Below are 17766 nucleotides of genomic sequence, written 5' to 3'. Positions count from 1 at the left end.
CCCAGCCCTTCTCCCAGCCTCGCAGGGGAGGGTGTTGATGGGTCACACAGCTGCTCCTGAGCTGCCACTGCTCCTGACTGACATATTTTTTGCTTTCCTCTAACACGTCAAGCTGTCTGTATCCTTCTGTCAGCTCCAGGCAAGGATGGCAGCCTCTGAGATAAGGGCAGCATGATGAGGCAAGGTTGGTACTCGTGTCAGCCACCCCGGCTTGATCTGCTGCTGCATGGTCTGCACACTGCCAAAACTCTGTCATTCCTGTCTTCTGGGCAGCTACTGCTTGTAAAATCAACCTACTACTTTACACAAGTTGTTATTTCACCCCAGACTGGGGACTTGTGGAAGTCCTGAGTCACTGGGAGGCCCCATAGAGGCTCTGTGACCTGGGCTCTGGGTGTAGCCCCACCCAAGTCACCCTGTTTGTGTGAACAGGAGCATTCCCTTCACTGAACCCCACTCCTAAACAGAAGGCAGAGGACCAAGTAGGGAATTTAATGTTAAACTAAATTATTACCATTCAACCTAACTCTCTGCCTCCTCCCAAATATTTGAAATTCAAACAGATCGTGCTCTGCACAAAGCAAGCCAGTGCTCTCAGCTGGGAATGGATCTGTTATTGCCTAGTACCACACTGAAAAAACATTGATTTCCACACACTCTGAATGTTCCTAAAGGCTTAGGAACTCATGTCAGCTGACTGTGTTCGTACTGGATGCTCAGTCACTGCACCAAATATGCTCTGCAAACTAGTCACCTTTAAAATGATAGTGGCACCTTCTTGAATGAATTCCTGCCACCAGATTTCATGGGTTTCCTTTGGGTTTTCTCGGGAGCAAAACGGGAAAGGATGAATATGAACATGACATGATGACAGCAATGTTGAAGTGACTTAATTCAAGGTTATTAATATACATTTGAAATTTTTTCCCATGTTTTAAAATTTCCTCAGGGACATTTACTGCATTCTTTTCTTGGCATTTCTTTCAGTCTTTCATTCTCATTCCCTTTTTTCTTTCCTCTTTCCATTGTCCCCTTCCTCTCCTTTTCCTTACCTCTTCCCGTTCCTGTTCTTTTTCCTTCTTTTTCTTTTCTACTCTAGTCTATTATACATTTTTGGCTTTACTATTCTATTACTTTTTATTTCAAGAAAATTCTAGACATGTGATACGGTTTTGCATGCTTTTGCTCCTAATAATAATTATGGGTCAATTTTCACACGCTATAAATTTGGATGGATAAATTTGGTGCAATTTTCCTGATATTGAGGGAATTTTAACTGACATTGGACTCTAACCTGACATTTTAATGATTGATTTGCATGGTCTCAGCTGCAAGACAATTTGTCTTAAGCCCCCATTAAATCAGAAAATGACTGTTTCTGACTGAATATGCCAATCATTCTAGCTTATCTAGTGAGAGATGCCACATGCTTTCTCCTGCTTTAGCCTTATTTTCTGACAGCTACTTACACTATTTACTGTCTAATTGGGTCTGCCAATCCTCCGTGCACATCCCAATCTGTCCAGCCCAGACACAAAAGTCTGAAAACATTTCTAAAATCTGCATACTGTTGTTGATTACAAGATACAGGGGCAAAAAGAAAATGCAGCCTAGATGTGACAACATGCTTACTTCTGTATCATTATTTCCCAGTAAAAATAAAAAATTGCAAAAACTGACAGAAGAAATTATGTCTGAGCACCTGGGCTGATTCTGATTATAAGGGGAGGAAGGGTACTATGTACAGGACAAAAGCCACATTTTCTTCTGAGGCTTTCACACTGGTAAGGCAGTAAGGGCTAAATCCTGCCAGTTGTTGCTTGCTGTGCTGTGAAGGAGGAGGAGGAGGAAGGAGCTGCTCCCCAGGCAGTACCAGGAGATGCAGCTTGCTGGTGTGCCTCAGTGTGTGTCTGAAGGAACAGGATGCTCTCACACACAGCAGCCCCTGCTAGGGCAGGCCCTGCTTTGCCTCCATGCAGAGAAACAAGAACTCCCCTGTGCTGGGTCCCACTGTGAAATCCTGCTCATCAACACCAGGATTCTCTCCATGAAGGATACATCTGCCAACATCACAGCTGTGGCTTGCCAAACAGCACACCAGCATTTGGACTACAGTTTCTCTGTGGGGTTGGCAGAGCTCTGACATCCGCCAGGACCTGATCCAAAGCTCATGGGATTTAATGGGGAAAAAAAAGTCCATTGATCTTGGTGGCTTTGGATCTGTCCTTTCGCTCATCTCCTTTGATGATTTATACAACACTGACATGCATATTTCACCTCTGAAGCACACAGAGCACATGGTTTTAATCTCACCATTTCCCTGGTGACAGGGAAGGAGCTGTGTTGGCAGCTAAGACACTGAAAAACATTCATTATTCTGTATATTATTATTACTTTTTACTTCCCCACAAAAGGTAGAAATTACAATAAAAAAATCACAGATATTTTGTTTTACAATCTTTTCTTGCCTTTAAAGGCACAGTCAAATATTGTAAAGTGCAAATTTTTGTGTGTGCAGAAAAATAATGAGAATGTTTTGTATTGAAGTGGGAGGTAAGAGAACATCAAGAACTAAAAGCCACTGAAAAATAAAAAAAAAGCCCCTCTTCCCTAGAAACAGCTTAGAGAGGGAATCTTTCCAAAGTACCAGGAAATTCTCTTCTCAGGTTGGAAGGTGAGAACATTTCAATCTTGCGAAGACTTTGTTTATAACATCAAGATTACTGGGCCACTGGCAGCAGTTCTCTATCAGTTATGCTGATCTGGACCAAGTCCTACAGCAGCAGTGGCTAGAAAACAAACTTAAAGTAAGTCACAACTCAAGATTCCTCCTGACCTCAAGAGCAGTTTTCCGGAGCAGCCAGGGCTTGCTGTGTTCTCTGTCAGACCCAGTATCCCGTGCATTTTCCCAAGGGATGCTCCCTCAGCACCCAAGTTCATGGAGACAGAGCAGTTCCTGCCCACAGAACAGACCCACAAACAGCCAGGCATTTTCATAAAGCAGGAGGGATGCTTTGCTGTATTTTTAGATTTTTCACTCCTAACCCAACACCTTTTCCCTTCTTTGTTTCCTCACTGGCTAGTGCAATTTTTTCAGCACTAGATGTCAGTGTGGACTTGCAATACCAGACTGCTCTGTAAGTTTTCTTTAACAACAGAGGAATAATTGCTATCCTGAATGAATCCAAGCCTCTCCAGCCTCATTATATGCTTTCTACAAAACAGGTCTTTTTTGCTGTTTAAACTCCACGTGGAAAGTGTAGAACTGCTTTCTGTCCTTGACTGGGATTAATACAGCTGTAAAAAGACCCTAATCTAAATTGTGATCATATCATGACTGAGTTAAAGAGCAGTTACCATGAGTCCAGAGGAAAAGCTTTGTTTAGAAAATAATACAGAAAAAGAAATGGTTCTGAATTATCTTGATAATTTGTGACCCTGCTAAGAAAGCATTGCACAGGTGGTCCATGGGGATGGTTAATCCTGCAACTAAGAGTACTCATCTCAACAAGAACCTACTGACAAGACTGAGTCTTTGCTTTCCTACTGCCTAGAAAGATACTGCATCATCTGGAAGTGTTTTGCTACACCAGGCAGTTACAAGGACTGTTCTAACTTGCACTTGATTTACTATTTGCCTGGCATTTTCTGAATATTGAACTGAAACTATCTTGGGGCAGAACAACCAGCCAGGAAGTATATGTTGGCTTTCTGAAGTGATGAAATGAGTGGTTTCTACCACTCTTTGGAAAACATTTTGCTTATTTAAGAAATTTAGGTCCCTCATTCCCTATGCTGTTATGGGAAGGCTGAGGAAGATGGATGAACCCTGACTCCCCTCATTCTGCAAGCAACAATCTAGAACAAGACACAGCTCCTCTTGCTCCTGGAGAAGTACAAACTGGGGAAAGGCAAAGCAGAGAGAGGAGGAAGTGGGTTCACAATTCTGATTTCTCATCTCTTACGTTCATGGGTTTTGGCTTCTGTGGAGTGGATGTGAGCCAACACGGCAGATGGAGCCTTTTACACCACCCTCCTGCTTTGTTTCCAGCAGGCGTGATGCGCAGGAGCTGGGGCAGAAAACGTTTCTGGCAGAGAGTGCCGAGCTCTCTGTCATCCTCCTGACCTGGTACTGCTGGAGCTGTGATCCAGGCCTTCAGAAAAATCCACTTACATGCCTTTGTGTTCTTCACTAATCATCAGCTAATGAAGTATTATCCTGATACATGCGTTGGTGTGCCTAGCTTTTATTGGACTTTGTGGTTGTTGCTGTCCCTTTGACTCCTGCTGCACAAAGTCACTGTGACACATGTGACTGCCCACATGTGACAGCTGTGCTTAACATTCCTATGTGTTTTTGTTTCTCATTATTAGGCTTATCAGTAGCAGACTGCAACTCGGGGGCTGTAGAATATCAATTAATAATTCATATAAAATATTAGCAAATACTGTGCAAAAAATAAGGACAAAGGTATTTTGTCTTCTGGGCTCTGAGAAGTTAAGGCAATATTTGGTAGATAATAGATAACCTGAGAGAATACAGATTGTACTTGGCAAATCTAATATCACATGGATTTACCACCTGCTCTCAGTCCTACATTTTTTGCTGTTATTTTTCTGTAATACTGTTCTTCAAATACTTACCTCTTTGTTTAGATGTCTGGCATTCAAAGAATTAGTATCAATAATGAAAGATGCATCCTGTAAAAGAGCTTTGCCTGCAATCAGCTTCTGTGTAATTCTCACTGTGTCATGACTTGAAGTGTCTTCCTTCTTATTAACCATCATGAACTGCTCTAGATAAAGCTCTCTGTTAAGCCAGCTGCCTCTTTAGGTGCAGAAGGATTTTGTGGTCCCACCCTGTATTGAAAAACAAATTAGTGTAATTCAGGGATATACCTCAAAAGACTGCCATTATTTCCCCCTGCCCAAGTAAAGGGAGCTTAAGGTGATCAATTCTCCTCCCCCAACTCCCAAATCCACATTCAGCTGGCATTGCTGGGTACTGACAGGAGATCTGAAAACAAGAGAGAGTAAACATGCTTCCCATCGGTCAGTTTGTCCTCCACCCCCTCTCGGAAGTCACAGAAACAGAGAAATAAGCTGGATGGCACCTTTATATGTCAGCTTCTACCCCGGACCGGCATGCCTACAGATGAGTGCATCGTGCCTTGCCCACATAAACATGCACCCAGGTCACTTCATTGATGAAATGGTGCAGATTCCTCCGGTGTAGAAATGGGCATAGCCTAAGCAGCTATTTGTATTCTTTTGTTTCTTAAGCATGTAAAAATATGAGGGTTGGGGGTGGGGCTGTAACTGCATGAAAGATCAGGAAACTACACAGAGAGGTGATCAATGCCAAGCTGATAACAACAAAAACCCAACCAACAAGTAAAACTAATACGGTTTATGGCAGAACCAGTAACAGTACTGGCCTGATCATGTAGCAAAAAGGTAAATTCATTTGAATAGCATTTGGTATTGCCTCTGGTTACCTACATAGGTACTCAGTGGCTATGATAATACAACTATGAGTGTAGGACAGCATAGTAATTATTAGGGTGAATACCCTTTCCTATGAGAAATCTTGGACTGAAGTATATTTCCTAAAGTACTACTTTACAACATGTGGTAATGAAGTGCACAGCACAAATTGCCACTTTGTCAAGTGTGTTATTTCCAAGTATTTCTTCCTGTACAAAATGGTCAATCAATAAGTCCAGTCAAAATGTCAGTTTATTTTCAAGATTATCTTTGTGAACATCAGTTTTCTCTACGAGCAACTCTAGAGTACAAAATACAGCATATTGTTTGCAGTGTGAAACTAGAAAAGCATAGAAACTTCAGAAAAGCATAAACTTCAAACAAAAGACAGAAGGCTTTAAACAGAATTTTTATAAAGCAAGGGTGAACCTCCTTACCCTTGTGAGCATCACCACACATTTACAAAACAATTTTAGAAATCAAACTTTGAGTTTGACAAGCAGCTTGGTTTTTTTATTCCATGAAGATTGATCTCAACATGTTGCAGAATTGTTTTTCACGTGTCAGTGCAAGCATGTGCCCAAATCTTCCTATGATTAACATCAATATGTGTAAAGAGTTATTTAATGCAAATAAAAATCTAAATCTGGATAATGGGGTCTCCTGCATCTATTAAAACACCAGACACCAGCTGGAGCATCACTGACACCAAAATCTATCTAAAGGGATTCCTAAATAGCTTTATGTATTGTTTGTAGTCACACTGAGAGGGATTATATGGGACCTATTTCCCTCAGTGCACAGATGTGAACATCAAACAGCCTCATCTGCTGGATGGCCTACTCTAGCTACAGATGTAAGGAATGTACATTTTACATGTCATATTTCAGGAATATAAAACAGCTCTATTTTGCTTTCCCTATGAGCAACTGAACACATCAGAAGTCTCTATTTTCAGTTATCTGTGCAGAGCTATTTCTTTCAAACAGATGAAATACACAGTAATGTAAAAATTGCACTGACCTCTTCCAATCACAATGTGCAGTTCTAGCCTGGTACCTGCTCAGAAAATCGAGTTGGCTAAATCTTTTTAGAAGGTTTTAGAAGCCCACACTACTTATTATAAAATTAAGCTGTATGTTATGAGGGTATGCCATTACTTTTCAAATCTTTCTCCTTTATAATAGAGTGTCTGATTGGTTCTGAGCAGAATGAAAGTCTGGCTGGCTTTATTAGTTCAGGGTCAGATGCTTCTGTCAGTAATGAAACCTTGCTTAAGTCCTTGTTTCAGTGTCCCTTTAAAAGCCATCAAAGAAGGGGGCAGGAGGGGAGAGGGGAAATTATCTGTCTGCATAGCTCACTGTCAAGCAAAATGCAGGCCCCTGTTCCATTTATCAGCACACATTTTCCAAAATGTGCAATATTATGAATTTACACCTAATTTTGTATGCTTAGGGCACACCTGTCACCTGGTATGTTCAAGGAAACTGGTCAAGAATCAAGTTCATTATTTTCATGTGCTGATAGACAAAGTGGTGCAACCAGAACTGAACAGGAGGTATGCAGCTTATAACAAAGAACAGTGAGTATATTTGCCTGTCTAAACCAGTTTTTTCCCACTATCCTGGACAAGGAACAAATAGTGGTTATTTGACTACGATTCCCTAGATATGTTTCTACAGGAACAAAAGCAGCATTCACCCATATGGACCTATAGAAGTTAATTTTTATATAACTATCTGCTTTTCCACTGAGTTCTTGAAATCTGTAGAAATATGGCCAGCAGCAAGATATTCTACTTTCTCTCTGCAATGCTTGCTCTCATCACTAGTGACTTTCTTTTGTAATTTACGAAGTTTTTATGCAAGCTACTTCTGGAGAGTAGTAATGAACAAATGGGTGTAGGTTACAGCGCCAGATACTTTCCTCTACAAGACTAGACAGCTAATAGACATTTGTTAGAAGAAATGTTAGCTTGAAAACCTAACTGTACTGTTGCTTATATAAAGCAAATTTTCATATCTAGACAAATTTCTTTCATTTTTTCAGAGAGACCAGGAAGAATTGGGGGGGCAAAAACTGGTTCAAAGGCGTGGCACGCTTTTTTTCCTGAAGATGTAGGTGTTGAGAGATGTGCTGTGTTTAGACTCACACTTGATATTGAGAGAGCTGCAAATATGTCCTAGATGCAAAACAAAAACTGAAGCCTACCAAAAAAAAAAAAAAAAAGAAAAAAGAAAATCACATTGCACTGGGAGCAATCATGCTCCCTGAGAAGGGAACCCAGGCTGTCCTGTTGTTGTGATTTCTTTTCTGTGAAATATCCTATGCTGTTAAATGTAACTTTCTGACTGTAAGACTGAGTAACTGGGTGTCTTTTTTGTAGGTTTTTTTTCCACCACAGGCTTCATAATTTAATCCTAAATTGAATAAAATATTATTCACAGTCAAATACAATCTGTATTTAATACCTGCTCAATTCTTAAATCCACTGTAAAAAAATACAGAAAGTGCTGTGATACAGCCTAGCAATGTGCTATTTTCAAAGTGCTGTTTATTCTAGCAGCTGAACAGCTCTACTAACACTCAGTAGTGGAAATTTTAAAAACTCCATAAAACTCTGAGCATGCTCCCTGTAACCCTGCTCCAATAGGGCTCAACATGCCACAGGCATTCTGTGAGCAGCAGAAATTATGAGTCATGTTTGCAACATCCTTTGCCCAAGCAGATTCCTGGAATCTAGCAGGATAGGAATTCCTACAGTAGCTTTCCTTTCTGTGGGAACATTAGAATCTCTGTCTTCTACATAACCACTTATTTTCTATGCTGTTAATATCTCTGAGATTTGGCTGAAGCTGGACAAGGATTTAAAAAGTAACTAGTGGTGGCAAAGCAGACAGCATATCCACACCGATTTTCTTTCTGCAGGGAATTGAACTAGAAAGTGCTCATGATTGATCTGCTTTGGAGTATCTACCACTGCCAGCAGAGACTGCAGCTTATAATTCACAAGTGGGGATGACATAGCTTGGGACGGCAGATTATCGACCCCAGCTGTCTGCCCAACACCCAGCACACAAAAGACTCTTCATGATACAGCTGTGGAATCACTGCCTCCCGCTGAAATGGGCAAACAGTTTACACCAGCATGCTCTAAATGGGGTTCAGAGTATTCACAGAGTGTCTCAGCTATCCAGAAAAGTGGTGTTGGAAGGATGAGTTAGGGCTTGTACCCTCCTGTGCCACCCCCAACCATGGCACCTCGTCTTGCAGACCCAGCTGTGAGCTGCAGCGATGCCAGAATGTGATGCCACAGGCAGTTGTAAGAGTCATGGCGAAAGGAGGTGGAACAGGAGGCCTTTCACATCTGAGAAGGAGCATCAAAGATGCCATGAGTGTAAATATAATGCTTCATAATGCTTTGTATTTTAATTAAGGTTTGGATCAGTTTTATGGTATTAATTATAACATAGCTTGGATACTGTGCCACTGTGACATAGGAAGGAATGTAGATGGAATCCCTACTGAGAGATTATAATGGAGAGTCCTGATGCACTGCTTCATGGTGACACAGTCTATTTTGGAGCAGACAAAAATCCATAAACCAGCAGTTTTCCTCAGATGACCGACTGTAGGAATCATGTTTATATAAATTCAATGTATGTGACATTCAGTATCAAACAAGGCACAAAACAGTTTTATGTCTCTGAATGTTTTGTTATGATCAAACTGAGCCTGCTATCCACACAGGTATTATTCACTGGGATAAAATTTAGAGCTTAGTTAAACCTCGTGTAAAAAAACCCGTGACTTTGAGTGAGTGACAGAGGTATACTGGATTTTCCTGTATCACCTGTGAACCAAAGATGTCAGAGATTTTTGTCCTTCTAGTCCTGCTTCCCGATATGTCCATATGTCTCCTGGTACATCCAGGTTCTCGGAGGACACAGACTCGCAGCCAACCGTCAGGGTCGGAAGTTGCCGATCCGGAGAGCTCCCAAGGGGGGCACGCGGCCCTTTCCCCCACTGTCCCGCCGAGCCGCGGCCCAGCCGGGCGGCCGGGAGCCGCCCCAGGCGCCGAGGTCGGGCATCCGGGCGTTTGCTGGAGCCGCAGTGCCGGAGAACCGAGCGGCGGCGGCGCAGCAGGAGGGCACAGGAGGGCACCGCCGCTCCGCCACCGGGCCCTGCCCGCCCCGCCGGGCCGCTCCTCTCCTTCACCTGCCGGGACTCGGGCGGAGCGCGGACTCGGGGGCCGCCGCCGGCCGTCCCCAGGCACGGCCGCTCGCCTTCCGCCAGCGGCGGTCTGGCTCTGCTGCCCGGGCGGGCGGGCGCCCCGCAGGAGGCGCCTGCGGGCGAGGGCACAGCGAGCTCCCCTCGTGTGTGTGTGTGTGCAGGCTGTGTCCCGCCGGCGGCCCCGTCGCGGGCACTGTCCCTCCTGCCGAGGCGAGCGCGGCCGGAGGCCACGCGGGCCTCACCTGGCGCTGTCCCGCACCTTGCGGGAGGAGCGGCGCGGGAGGCGGGGCGAGCCGCCGGGCCCGGCCCGTTGCGCCGCCGCCGGGGGCCGGTCTCCCGCTGGGCGCGGGGGGGGGAGCTGAGGCGGCGGCCCCCGCCCGCCGTAACCGCTCCCCATCCCGCCCGCTGGTGCCGCCCCCAGCATGGCGACACGGTAGAGGAGCGGCTGCGCCGGGGCGACCGCCCCCTCCCGCCTCCTCGGCACGGGCACGGCGCGCCGCGGGTGAGCGAGCGGCCTCGGCGGCGCTGCTGCCGCCGGTGCCCCGCACAGGGCTCAGCGGCGGCGGACGAGGAGGAGGATGGCTGTGGTGGTCGCGGCGGCGGCGGGCACAGCAGCAGCGGCGGCGGGACCGAGCGGCCGCGCGCCGGGAGCCAGCACCGTCCCGAGCAGCTCATGGTGGCGCCCCAGACCCGCCAGCAGCGGCCGCGCTGGGGCCGCCAGCTGAGCCGGATCCCGGCGGGCGGCTCTCCCCTCTCCACACCGACCCACCGAGCGACCCGTCCCCCTCCCCCGACGCTCCCTCTCCCCCCTCCCCGGCGCGACCCGCGCCTCGGATCGCCCCCGCCGGGGCCGGACTGCCACCACCCCCGGGCGCCGCGGGGAAGGCGGCGGCGGCGAAGGGCACCGGGCAGCGCCAGGCGGCGGCGGGACCATGGGCGCGAAGCAGAGCAGCCCCACCGCCGCCAATGGCCGCACCCGGGCGTACTCGGGCGGGGATCTGCCTTCCTCGAGCAGCAGCAGCAGCGGCGGCGCTAACGGGACCGGCGGGCGCTCGGCAGGCGGCGGCGGGCGCTACGCGCACCTGGCGGCGGCGCCTCACGCCGCTCCCGGCGGTGCGGCGGCCGCGGCGGCCGGAGGAGCGGCGGCGGCGGGGAGTGCCGCGGGGTCGGCACCCCGGAGCAGGTCCTTAGGGGGGGCCACGGCCTCCGGGGCCCGGGCGGCGCAGTCCGCCTTCAACATCCCCCACAGCAGCGGCCCCTACGGCTCGCAGGACTCGGTCAGCAGCACCCCGGAGGAGGGCGGCCGGGAGCGGCCCGCGGGGGGCGGCGGCGGCGGCGGCTCCTCCGGCGGGCCCCGGCTGGTGATCGGCTCGCTGCCCGCGCACCTCTCGCCGCACCTGTTCGGAGGTAAGGGGCACTGCCGGGGCGGGAGGGTTTGGCTGCCTGTCCCGGCGCTGCGGGGCCGGGGTTGCGGGCGGTGGGATGGGATGCGGAGGGTCTTTCCCCGGCTCCGAGGTGGGACGGATAGTGAATCATCACTCCAAGCTGGCGTCCGGGTTTGGAGACGGGCTCTCGGGCCGGCGTCTCCTATTGTGTGTAAGGAGAGCTGTGAACGGGGAGGTTAAAAATGAAACGAGCCCGGCGGCGGGGAGGAAGCGGAGCCTCTCCGGCCGGCGACTTTAGACTCTAATAGCTGTAATCAGTGCCTGTGTAAATACTCTTGCCTACTACTTACATAATTAGAATTTAATTGGATCATGTGTCTCCGCCGTTTATTCTAAAATCGGACCAAACCCCTCTTTCGGCACTGATTAATGTGTGGCTGATGCTTGTTCCTCTTTCTAAGTTCTCTGTTCAGAAAGTCGGTACAGAAAAACAGAAGTTAAAGTTTCTTTGTTGGTGCACCCTCTAAGAGGTGAGCAGACCCGGCTAGCTGTCCGTGCCGCTGGAGTACAGGCTTGCAGCGCCGGCACCCTGTAGTCTTGAGGATGGGCACATGTGCTCCTGAGGCAGGAGGAACACTCGGCTAGACTCTAAAATAACCAGGGAGCTGAGGCCCTTGGAGAAGCACAGTGTACGTGGAGCACGTTGCAGGTTTTTTTGTCTGTCTTGCGCTACCGAGATTAATTGGGCTGTATAGGATGAAGGTTTTACTGCCTGTATTTTTTACCTTGAAGTTGGAAATCATCTTGTTCGTTGCCAGCTGCCTTCAGAGTTGCTGGCTCCTTTAAGTAGTGCTCATTCTAAAGGCTGTTCATATAGGTCAAACAATGAGCAAATTTGTTTATTGGATGTATTCTTCAACTGACATTTTTAATACACACATATATATTTATATATAAAAATATATGTACCTATAAACTTAATACCCCAAAGTTTTTTTTAGGGGATAAAAGAAGAGGCTAATGTAAAATTTCTACGTTTCTTTATTCTTATTAATCCATTTGTGAATACCACTTGTAGCAGGTTGGCTTTCTCGTTTTCTGTAATTCACCCAGCTTTTAGCCAAAGCAGAGCTGTGTGCAGCCTGACCCTCGCAGGGTACACGAGGTTTCTGTCACATGGCCTGCCGCTTCTGGCTTGGTGACCTCAAGTCAGCATAGCTGTTAGTTCCTATATCTAAAACTGCCTTGTCCCAGCGGTTGAACATTAACAGAAAGCTGTCAAACCCTATTATAATAAAATAATATTTTTCTCTAAGAAAGAAAACATAACTATTCTCCTAGTACCGAGCTGGTGGACAGGAGTGCTTTGTTGCAAGGATGCTCATTACACCACCAAAGTACCTTGAGGGGGAAGAAGGTGCATGTGTTTCTTGTAGTGATGAAAGGATGTGCTGTCATGGAGTATTGTACAGCTTGTGCTAAGCATAAGGGAATCGTTAGAATGTGTAGCCAGTTGTTGCTCAAAGGTGAAACTTTTTTTTCCTCCTCAGTGCTTTGACACTGTACTGCAACTTGCTTTGGTGCCAGGAGGGAGTGGATTAAATGTAAACGAAGTGATGAGGCTGTATTCAGATGCAGGAAGGTCTCTTCAGAATAACTCTGAATTTGATCTTACTTTTCTACGGCATGTACTCATTTTTTAATTGCTGTACTACACTGTATTTTTGTCCTTGGAGTGATGCAAAGCTTGTTGCTTTTACCAGTGCAGGAGGAGTGCCCGGAGGGGTACACTGTCTTCATCTACTCACTAATGAATAAGGACTGCCATATGTTAGGAGTATAACTGGCAAGTTTCAAGAAACAGTAAGATTTTTAGTGAAGAAACAAATAGATTCATGACTATCTTGTGACCACATAAAGACAGTGTGTCTTAGTGGGATGAATACTTGCTTAATCATAATACTGCAACACCTGTGAAGAAGGCCTCACTTGAAGCATTATTCTTTCTTTCAATTTAAATATTTTGTGATGTTGATGATACATTACTCCACATCCCACTCAGTGTTGCCATCTTTTTCTAGTTGCGTGCTTTGTGTTTTCTTGATTCCTTGTAATAACTACATGGTTGGAAAAAGTAGCCCAACTGGAGATCATACATTAATAGCATCAGCATTCTGAAAAATAACTTGAAGCATTGTTTTTGTCCTGATGGTAACTAGCTCAAGCTTGTCTAGGTGTGGTATCTGGCATTTATCTTGTGTATCTTGAGCATGCTTGAAGTCCCCTCCCTTGTTTTGTAACTTGCAAATTAGCTGAATTACTTCTTTTTATCCTGAAATCTGCCAAAATTAATTGTGAGGATTAGCATAGCAATTCTGTGAAAATTAAAATAAAACAAGAAGAACAATAATACCTTCTGTAAGTTGAACCGAATCTCCAGCTATTTATGTTTTTAGGAATACTGCTTTGCTTCGTCAGTCAGTGCCACGTGGGTGTTGCATTTGTTAAATTACTGTAATTAATTTGCCATTAGTGAATTACACTCTATTGTCACTTTTACTGAGCTGTTTTGCATGCTGAAGTAATGTATAAATATTAACCCTCTGATGTAACATGCTTAAATCTATACTAAGCTTCTTACTACACCACTTGAATGAGAATATAAAAGTTACGTTAATGTATTGGCGAGTATGTTCAGTTATTGCCTGTGTTCCTTTAGTAGCAGCTGTAGTAGTAACAGCCTTTCCTGGCTGTGAAGGTCTCGTGTTCCCATCTGACCTCAGGCTAAGGCACTTTTGTGAACAGCATACAGTGGAGTAAATGCTGCTGTGTAGCTTGGTCTTGTCTCAGGGGGAGTTCAGCTCACTCAATAATCAGTGCCTTGGTCTCACAAAAGTACATATATATATATGTATGTGTGTTTGACTTTGTGCTGTGAGCATGAAGTAGGCTTAGGGCGTTAAGTAGAGTGAGACCCAAATTCCATAAGATCTTAGGCACTCCCAGAGAGGCCAAACCTGTGCGTGACATTCAAGAGCTTTCTTGCGACACAGTGCCAAGTTCCAGCTTCCTTTAAGGTGATAACACTTATCGGGAATTTTGACCAGTAGTTTCCCTGCTCTGTTCCTCAGTGAATGGGACTTCCCCTCTCCTCCAGCCCCAAAGTAAATATTCTTACCTTCTGTTATGGTAGAAGAGTTGGCCCTGAGGACCCGGGGCCAGATTCACATTAGTTTTTCCACTGTGTTTTTAGAGATTACATACTCATGAGCTCTGCAGCAAAGCTACCACTGTAGTTACAATGTAGCTTGTTTTTGTCAGTGATGCAATTGGTTCAGCTAAAAATGGACTTTTGGGATGGCCTTTGCTTTGGATAACTGCTGATGTGTTACTTCCATCACTTAAAGTGTTGACAGCTCCTTAGAACCCTCTTCATGTTTATGTTCCTGTTTCTGGGTGGTCATAACTGGGAGAATTCTTGGCAAAAACACCTCGTATAAGTATCCTTCTGGTGTTCAAATTTGGGAATGTTGTTGTGATGCCTTTAAATGTCTTTAAACTGTTTTTACTTTTGTTCTGTTTTGTTTTGTCATTTAGAGTCTCTTAGGGAGTAATATATAAAAATTCAGCTGAAGATAGCAGAAACTCAAACATACTGAGTTTTTAAAATTTTCACATCAATTCTTCTTTCAAGATGACTGAGCAGAGACTGTACAAGTATTATATAGAGTCTTAGTTTGTGTTGTATATGATGTTTTTACAGATAGATTTTAAAATATGTAGTGTTAGGTACAGCTGTTAACAGCCTTCATGCCTATGTCAAGATTGGGAGTAATGATTTGGAGATAAGGTTGCATCTGTTCAACTCTATTAGGAGAAGGAAGTTTGTTACATTCTTCTTAAGCCAAACAATGATCAGACTTCTATTATTAAGTAGTTTACAGTGCAGGATTTATCACCAGCTACTGAATGTACATAACATGGGTAGAACCTTGTAGGTATATTATAGTGGCATCTGTTTGTGATAATAGTACAAGAAATGAATGAATTCTTCATTCTATAAATGAAAGTTTATGAAAGCCTGAGGTTATAACCTAAATTCCTAGTTGGATTGTGGGAAGCAGATAACAGTAGAAGAATGATGTGAATTCTCAGAACAGTTTTTTAGATGTGTCTCAAACTGCCTAGAAGGCCACATCTTGTTTGGTTTCCCATCAGATCTGTTTAGTTATATGATACATTTGGATGTATTTTTGAGGTTCAACTGTCTTTTGGTCACTTCTCTTCCCATATGGCACAAGTACTATGGCTTTGAGAAATTATGAAACTCTGAAACACTTCAGACCTAATGCTGCTCCCATTTTACAAGCTAGAGGGGCACTCTGAGGTCTTTGCCCCCTGAACTGGGAGAAAGGTTGGGAAGTGTGCCTTGTAACAGGACTGTTGGGCTGGTGGGGGCAAGGAATAGATATGTTCAGCTGTATCATTGAGTTGACTCCAAAGTGAGAGAGAACAGTCACTTTTGCAGTCTCTGAAGATATGGGGGATTTTGTAAACACATTAGCATCCCCTTCACCAAAACACAGATTGAAAAATCCATTGTACTAGGAGAGCAGTCCAAGGATAAGTCTATTGATAATGAGCTTTAGAAGGTCTGTTCTGACTGATGAGTTTGAAGAATCCAGTCCCTTTGCAGAGTCTCACTGTTCCAGTGTTTAGTTGGGCTGCTCTGTTCCTGTGTACATTCAGTGGGCAATACACAGCTCCTGGTTTGGCAGCAAAGGTGTAAATCCTCCCGAGTCAGGGACAAGAAAAAGTAGCAAAAAGTCCAACACCACCAGCCACCTGCTCCAGCTCTGTCAAGAGAGTGCTTGTAGTCTCAAATGTTAAGTGTTTGGACAAAGTGAGCTAAAAGAAGAACTGTTTGAATCTTCTGATGGCACTCATGAAGTCCCTGGGAGTCATCTTTCATTTCCTTCAGTTGGAAACAGGTCTCTGTGATGATGAGTAGCTTGGGGCAGTGAAGTAAAGGCTGAGGTGAGTGATAGGGGATCTTTGAAAGGCTCTTTTTTTTTTGAAGTGCTTTTATTTTTTCCTTTGTTCCCCTCTTCCTGTTTGGTCAACAAAAGGGTTTAGGAGAAGATAAATAATAAAAAATGGCAGCACTGCATTTGTGGGGAAAATGTAAATAGTTAACCGTCTGCAGGAAGGGAAAGAGCCTAATTGTAATGGCATATATAAATATTTCTTTTGGCTATCAAGGTAGTGATAATACCTGATTGAACCTTTGCAGTGCTAGTTCAAACAAAGGCCCTCCTCTTATTTAATGTCTTCTGAATACCTATGCAAGCCTGATATTCTGACAGTGTCTCTCCTCATGTTCTGTCATATAATTGCAAGCTAGTCTCCAACAACCTCCCAAGTAATTTCTTTGTCTCATAAAGAAAGCCTTTTGTCACTGCTAGAAATTCAAAACTATTTTTAAAACACGTTGCCTATGCATCTGTTTGGGTAAGTTCTCCTCCCCTGTTCTTGCCAGCTGCTCATGGAAAACTTCATCATGCAAACGTTCTTGAATTGCTCTCTTAGTTTCCTTGCAGGAAACTTTTAAGTTTTGAATAAAGTTGTGAAAATTTTGGGGTAGGTTTTCCTTGCTATTTGCATGCAACCAATTTTATATTACTTTCAAGATTTTTCTGCAGTGTGTCTGCTGCCCATTAATGGCTTAATTAGTTTCAGGAGAGGTGTATGGTCATTTCAACAGATTGTGTTCGTTTACTGTGGTAATGGAGCATGTTGTTCTTGCAGATGTTTAACCTGTGAAAAGAAAGTGAGAAATCCTTGTGTGCTCTATTTTGGAGCATCTTTAAAGACATGCATCTTTCCAATCAAAAGAAAACAGTTTGTATAAAACTGCAACTACTTGAGTAAAACCAGAAATGCATATCTTAAGTGTCTAGGAGAGTGGTTTTTGTTGTCTGCTATCCAGATAGATAGTTCCTGAACAAGTGCCTATGTTCCCAAGACCACCTTTCCCTTGTAAATGATTGTCCTGACTTTGATGAGGATATCTCTGTGTGCATCCAGAGGCTTTTGACCTCTGTTGTTTGGTAGGCTTCAAATCCTTGGTGATTTCAAAAATGGGAGGGCAAGCCATAGAACGAATGAGGCTGGTTCTCCCTTTCACTCAGGACATGCTTCTATTTTCTGCATGGAAATTGAATAGTATTGACCTGGAGAGATCAGGAAGCATGCAGGAAAATCTCATAGGGCTCGTGGTGTCTGACTGCCTGCCAAACAGAACACACAGGAGCGCTGTGTGGGATTTGACTGTTACCACCCTGTTGTCTTCAGGAGCTGACCTAGCTGGGTGTTTTCTTGCTAGTCTGCTCTGTCTCAAAATCAGACCACCACAGCCTGTGCACAGTCCCCAAAGGGTGGGTGTGCTGCATACCATCAGGGATATTTTTAGTAGATTCTGTTTGCTGACTGACTTAGTGTGCTATAAATACAGAGTTCTCATCTGGCATGCACTTTGCGTGTCTTTTAGTAACTTATAATAAATTCACCTAAGAATAATGGCAAGGAGAAGCAAGCTGTTACGATTTGATTGGCTTTCCATACAAAGTGTCATTTATATAAAGCAATTATTTAGTAACAT

At 44.8% G+C, this 17766-nt stretch overlaps 2 protein-coding genes across 6 annotated transcripts in view; both read left to right on the top strand.

Annotated features, from left to right (window-relative positions):
• The window catches only part of MTURN (maturin, neural progenitor differentiation regulator homolog), a 69529-nt gene extending 61801 nt beyond the window's left edge, over positions 1-7728 (top strand). Inside the window, exons 4-5 of one of the 4 annotated variants that reach the window (XR_013182113.1) lie at positions 6943-7069; positions 7537-7728. The gene's annotated coding sequence lies outside the window, so the exon portion shown is untranslated. Of the gene's footprint in view, positions 1-4051; positions 4822-6942 lie in introns of those variants that run through there. The other 3 variants (XM_077177507.1, XM_077177520.1, XM_077177515.1) reach the window with 3 other exon arrangements.
• A 2774-nt stretch (positions 7729-10502) lies between these two features.
• The window catches only part of ZNRF2 (zinc and ring finger 2), a 58322-nt gene continuing 51058 nt past the window's right edge, over positions 10503-17766 (top strand). For both annotated transcript variants that reach the window (XR_013182110.1, XM_054644177.2), the window contains exon 1: positions 10503-11127. Coding sequence is in view for 1 of the 2 variants with exons in the window: in XM_054644177.2 (XP_054500152.1) it covers positions 10653-11127 (475 nt within the window). In the remaining variant the exon portion in view is untranslated. The remainder of the gene's footprint in view (positions 11128-17766) is intronic.

The sequence above is a fragment of the Agelaius phoeniceus genome, chromosome 1, assembly GCF_051311805.1.
Source record: "Agelaius phoeniceus isolate bAgePho1 chromosome 1, bAgePho1.hap1, whole genome shotgun sequence".
NCBI lineage: Eukaryota > Metazoa > Chordata > Aves > Passeriformes > Icteridae > Agelaius > Agelaius phoeniceus.
Note: the sequence above shows the minus strand (reverse complement) of the source record. Positions and strands in the feature narration are given on the sequence as shown.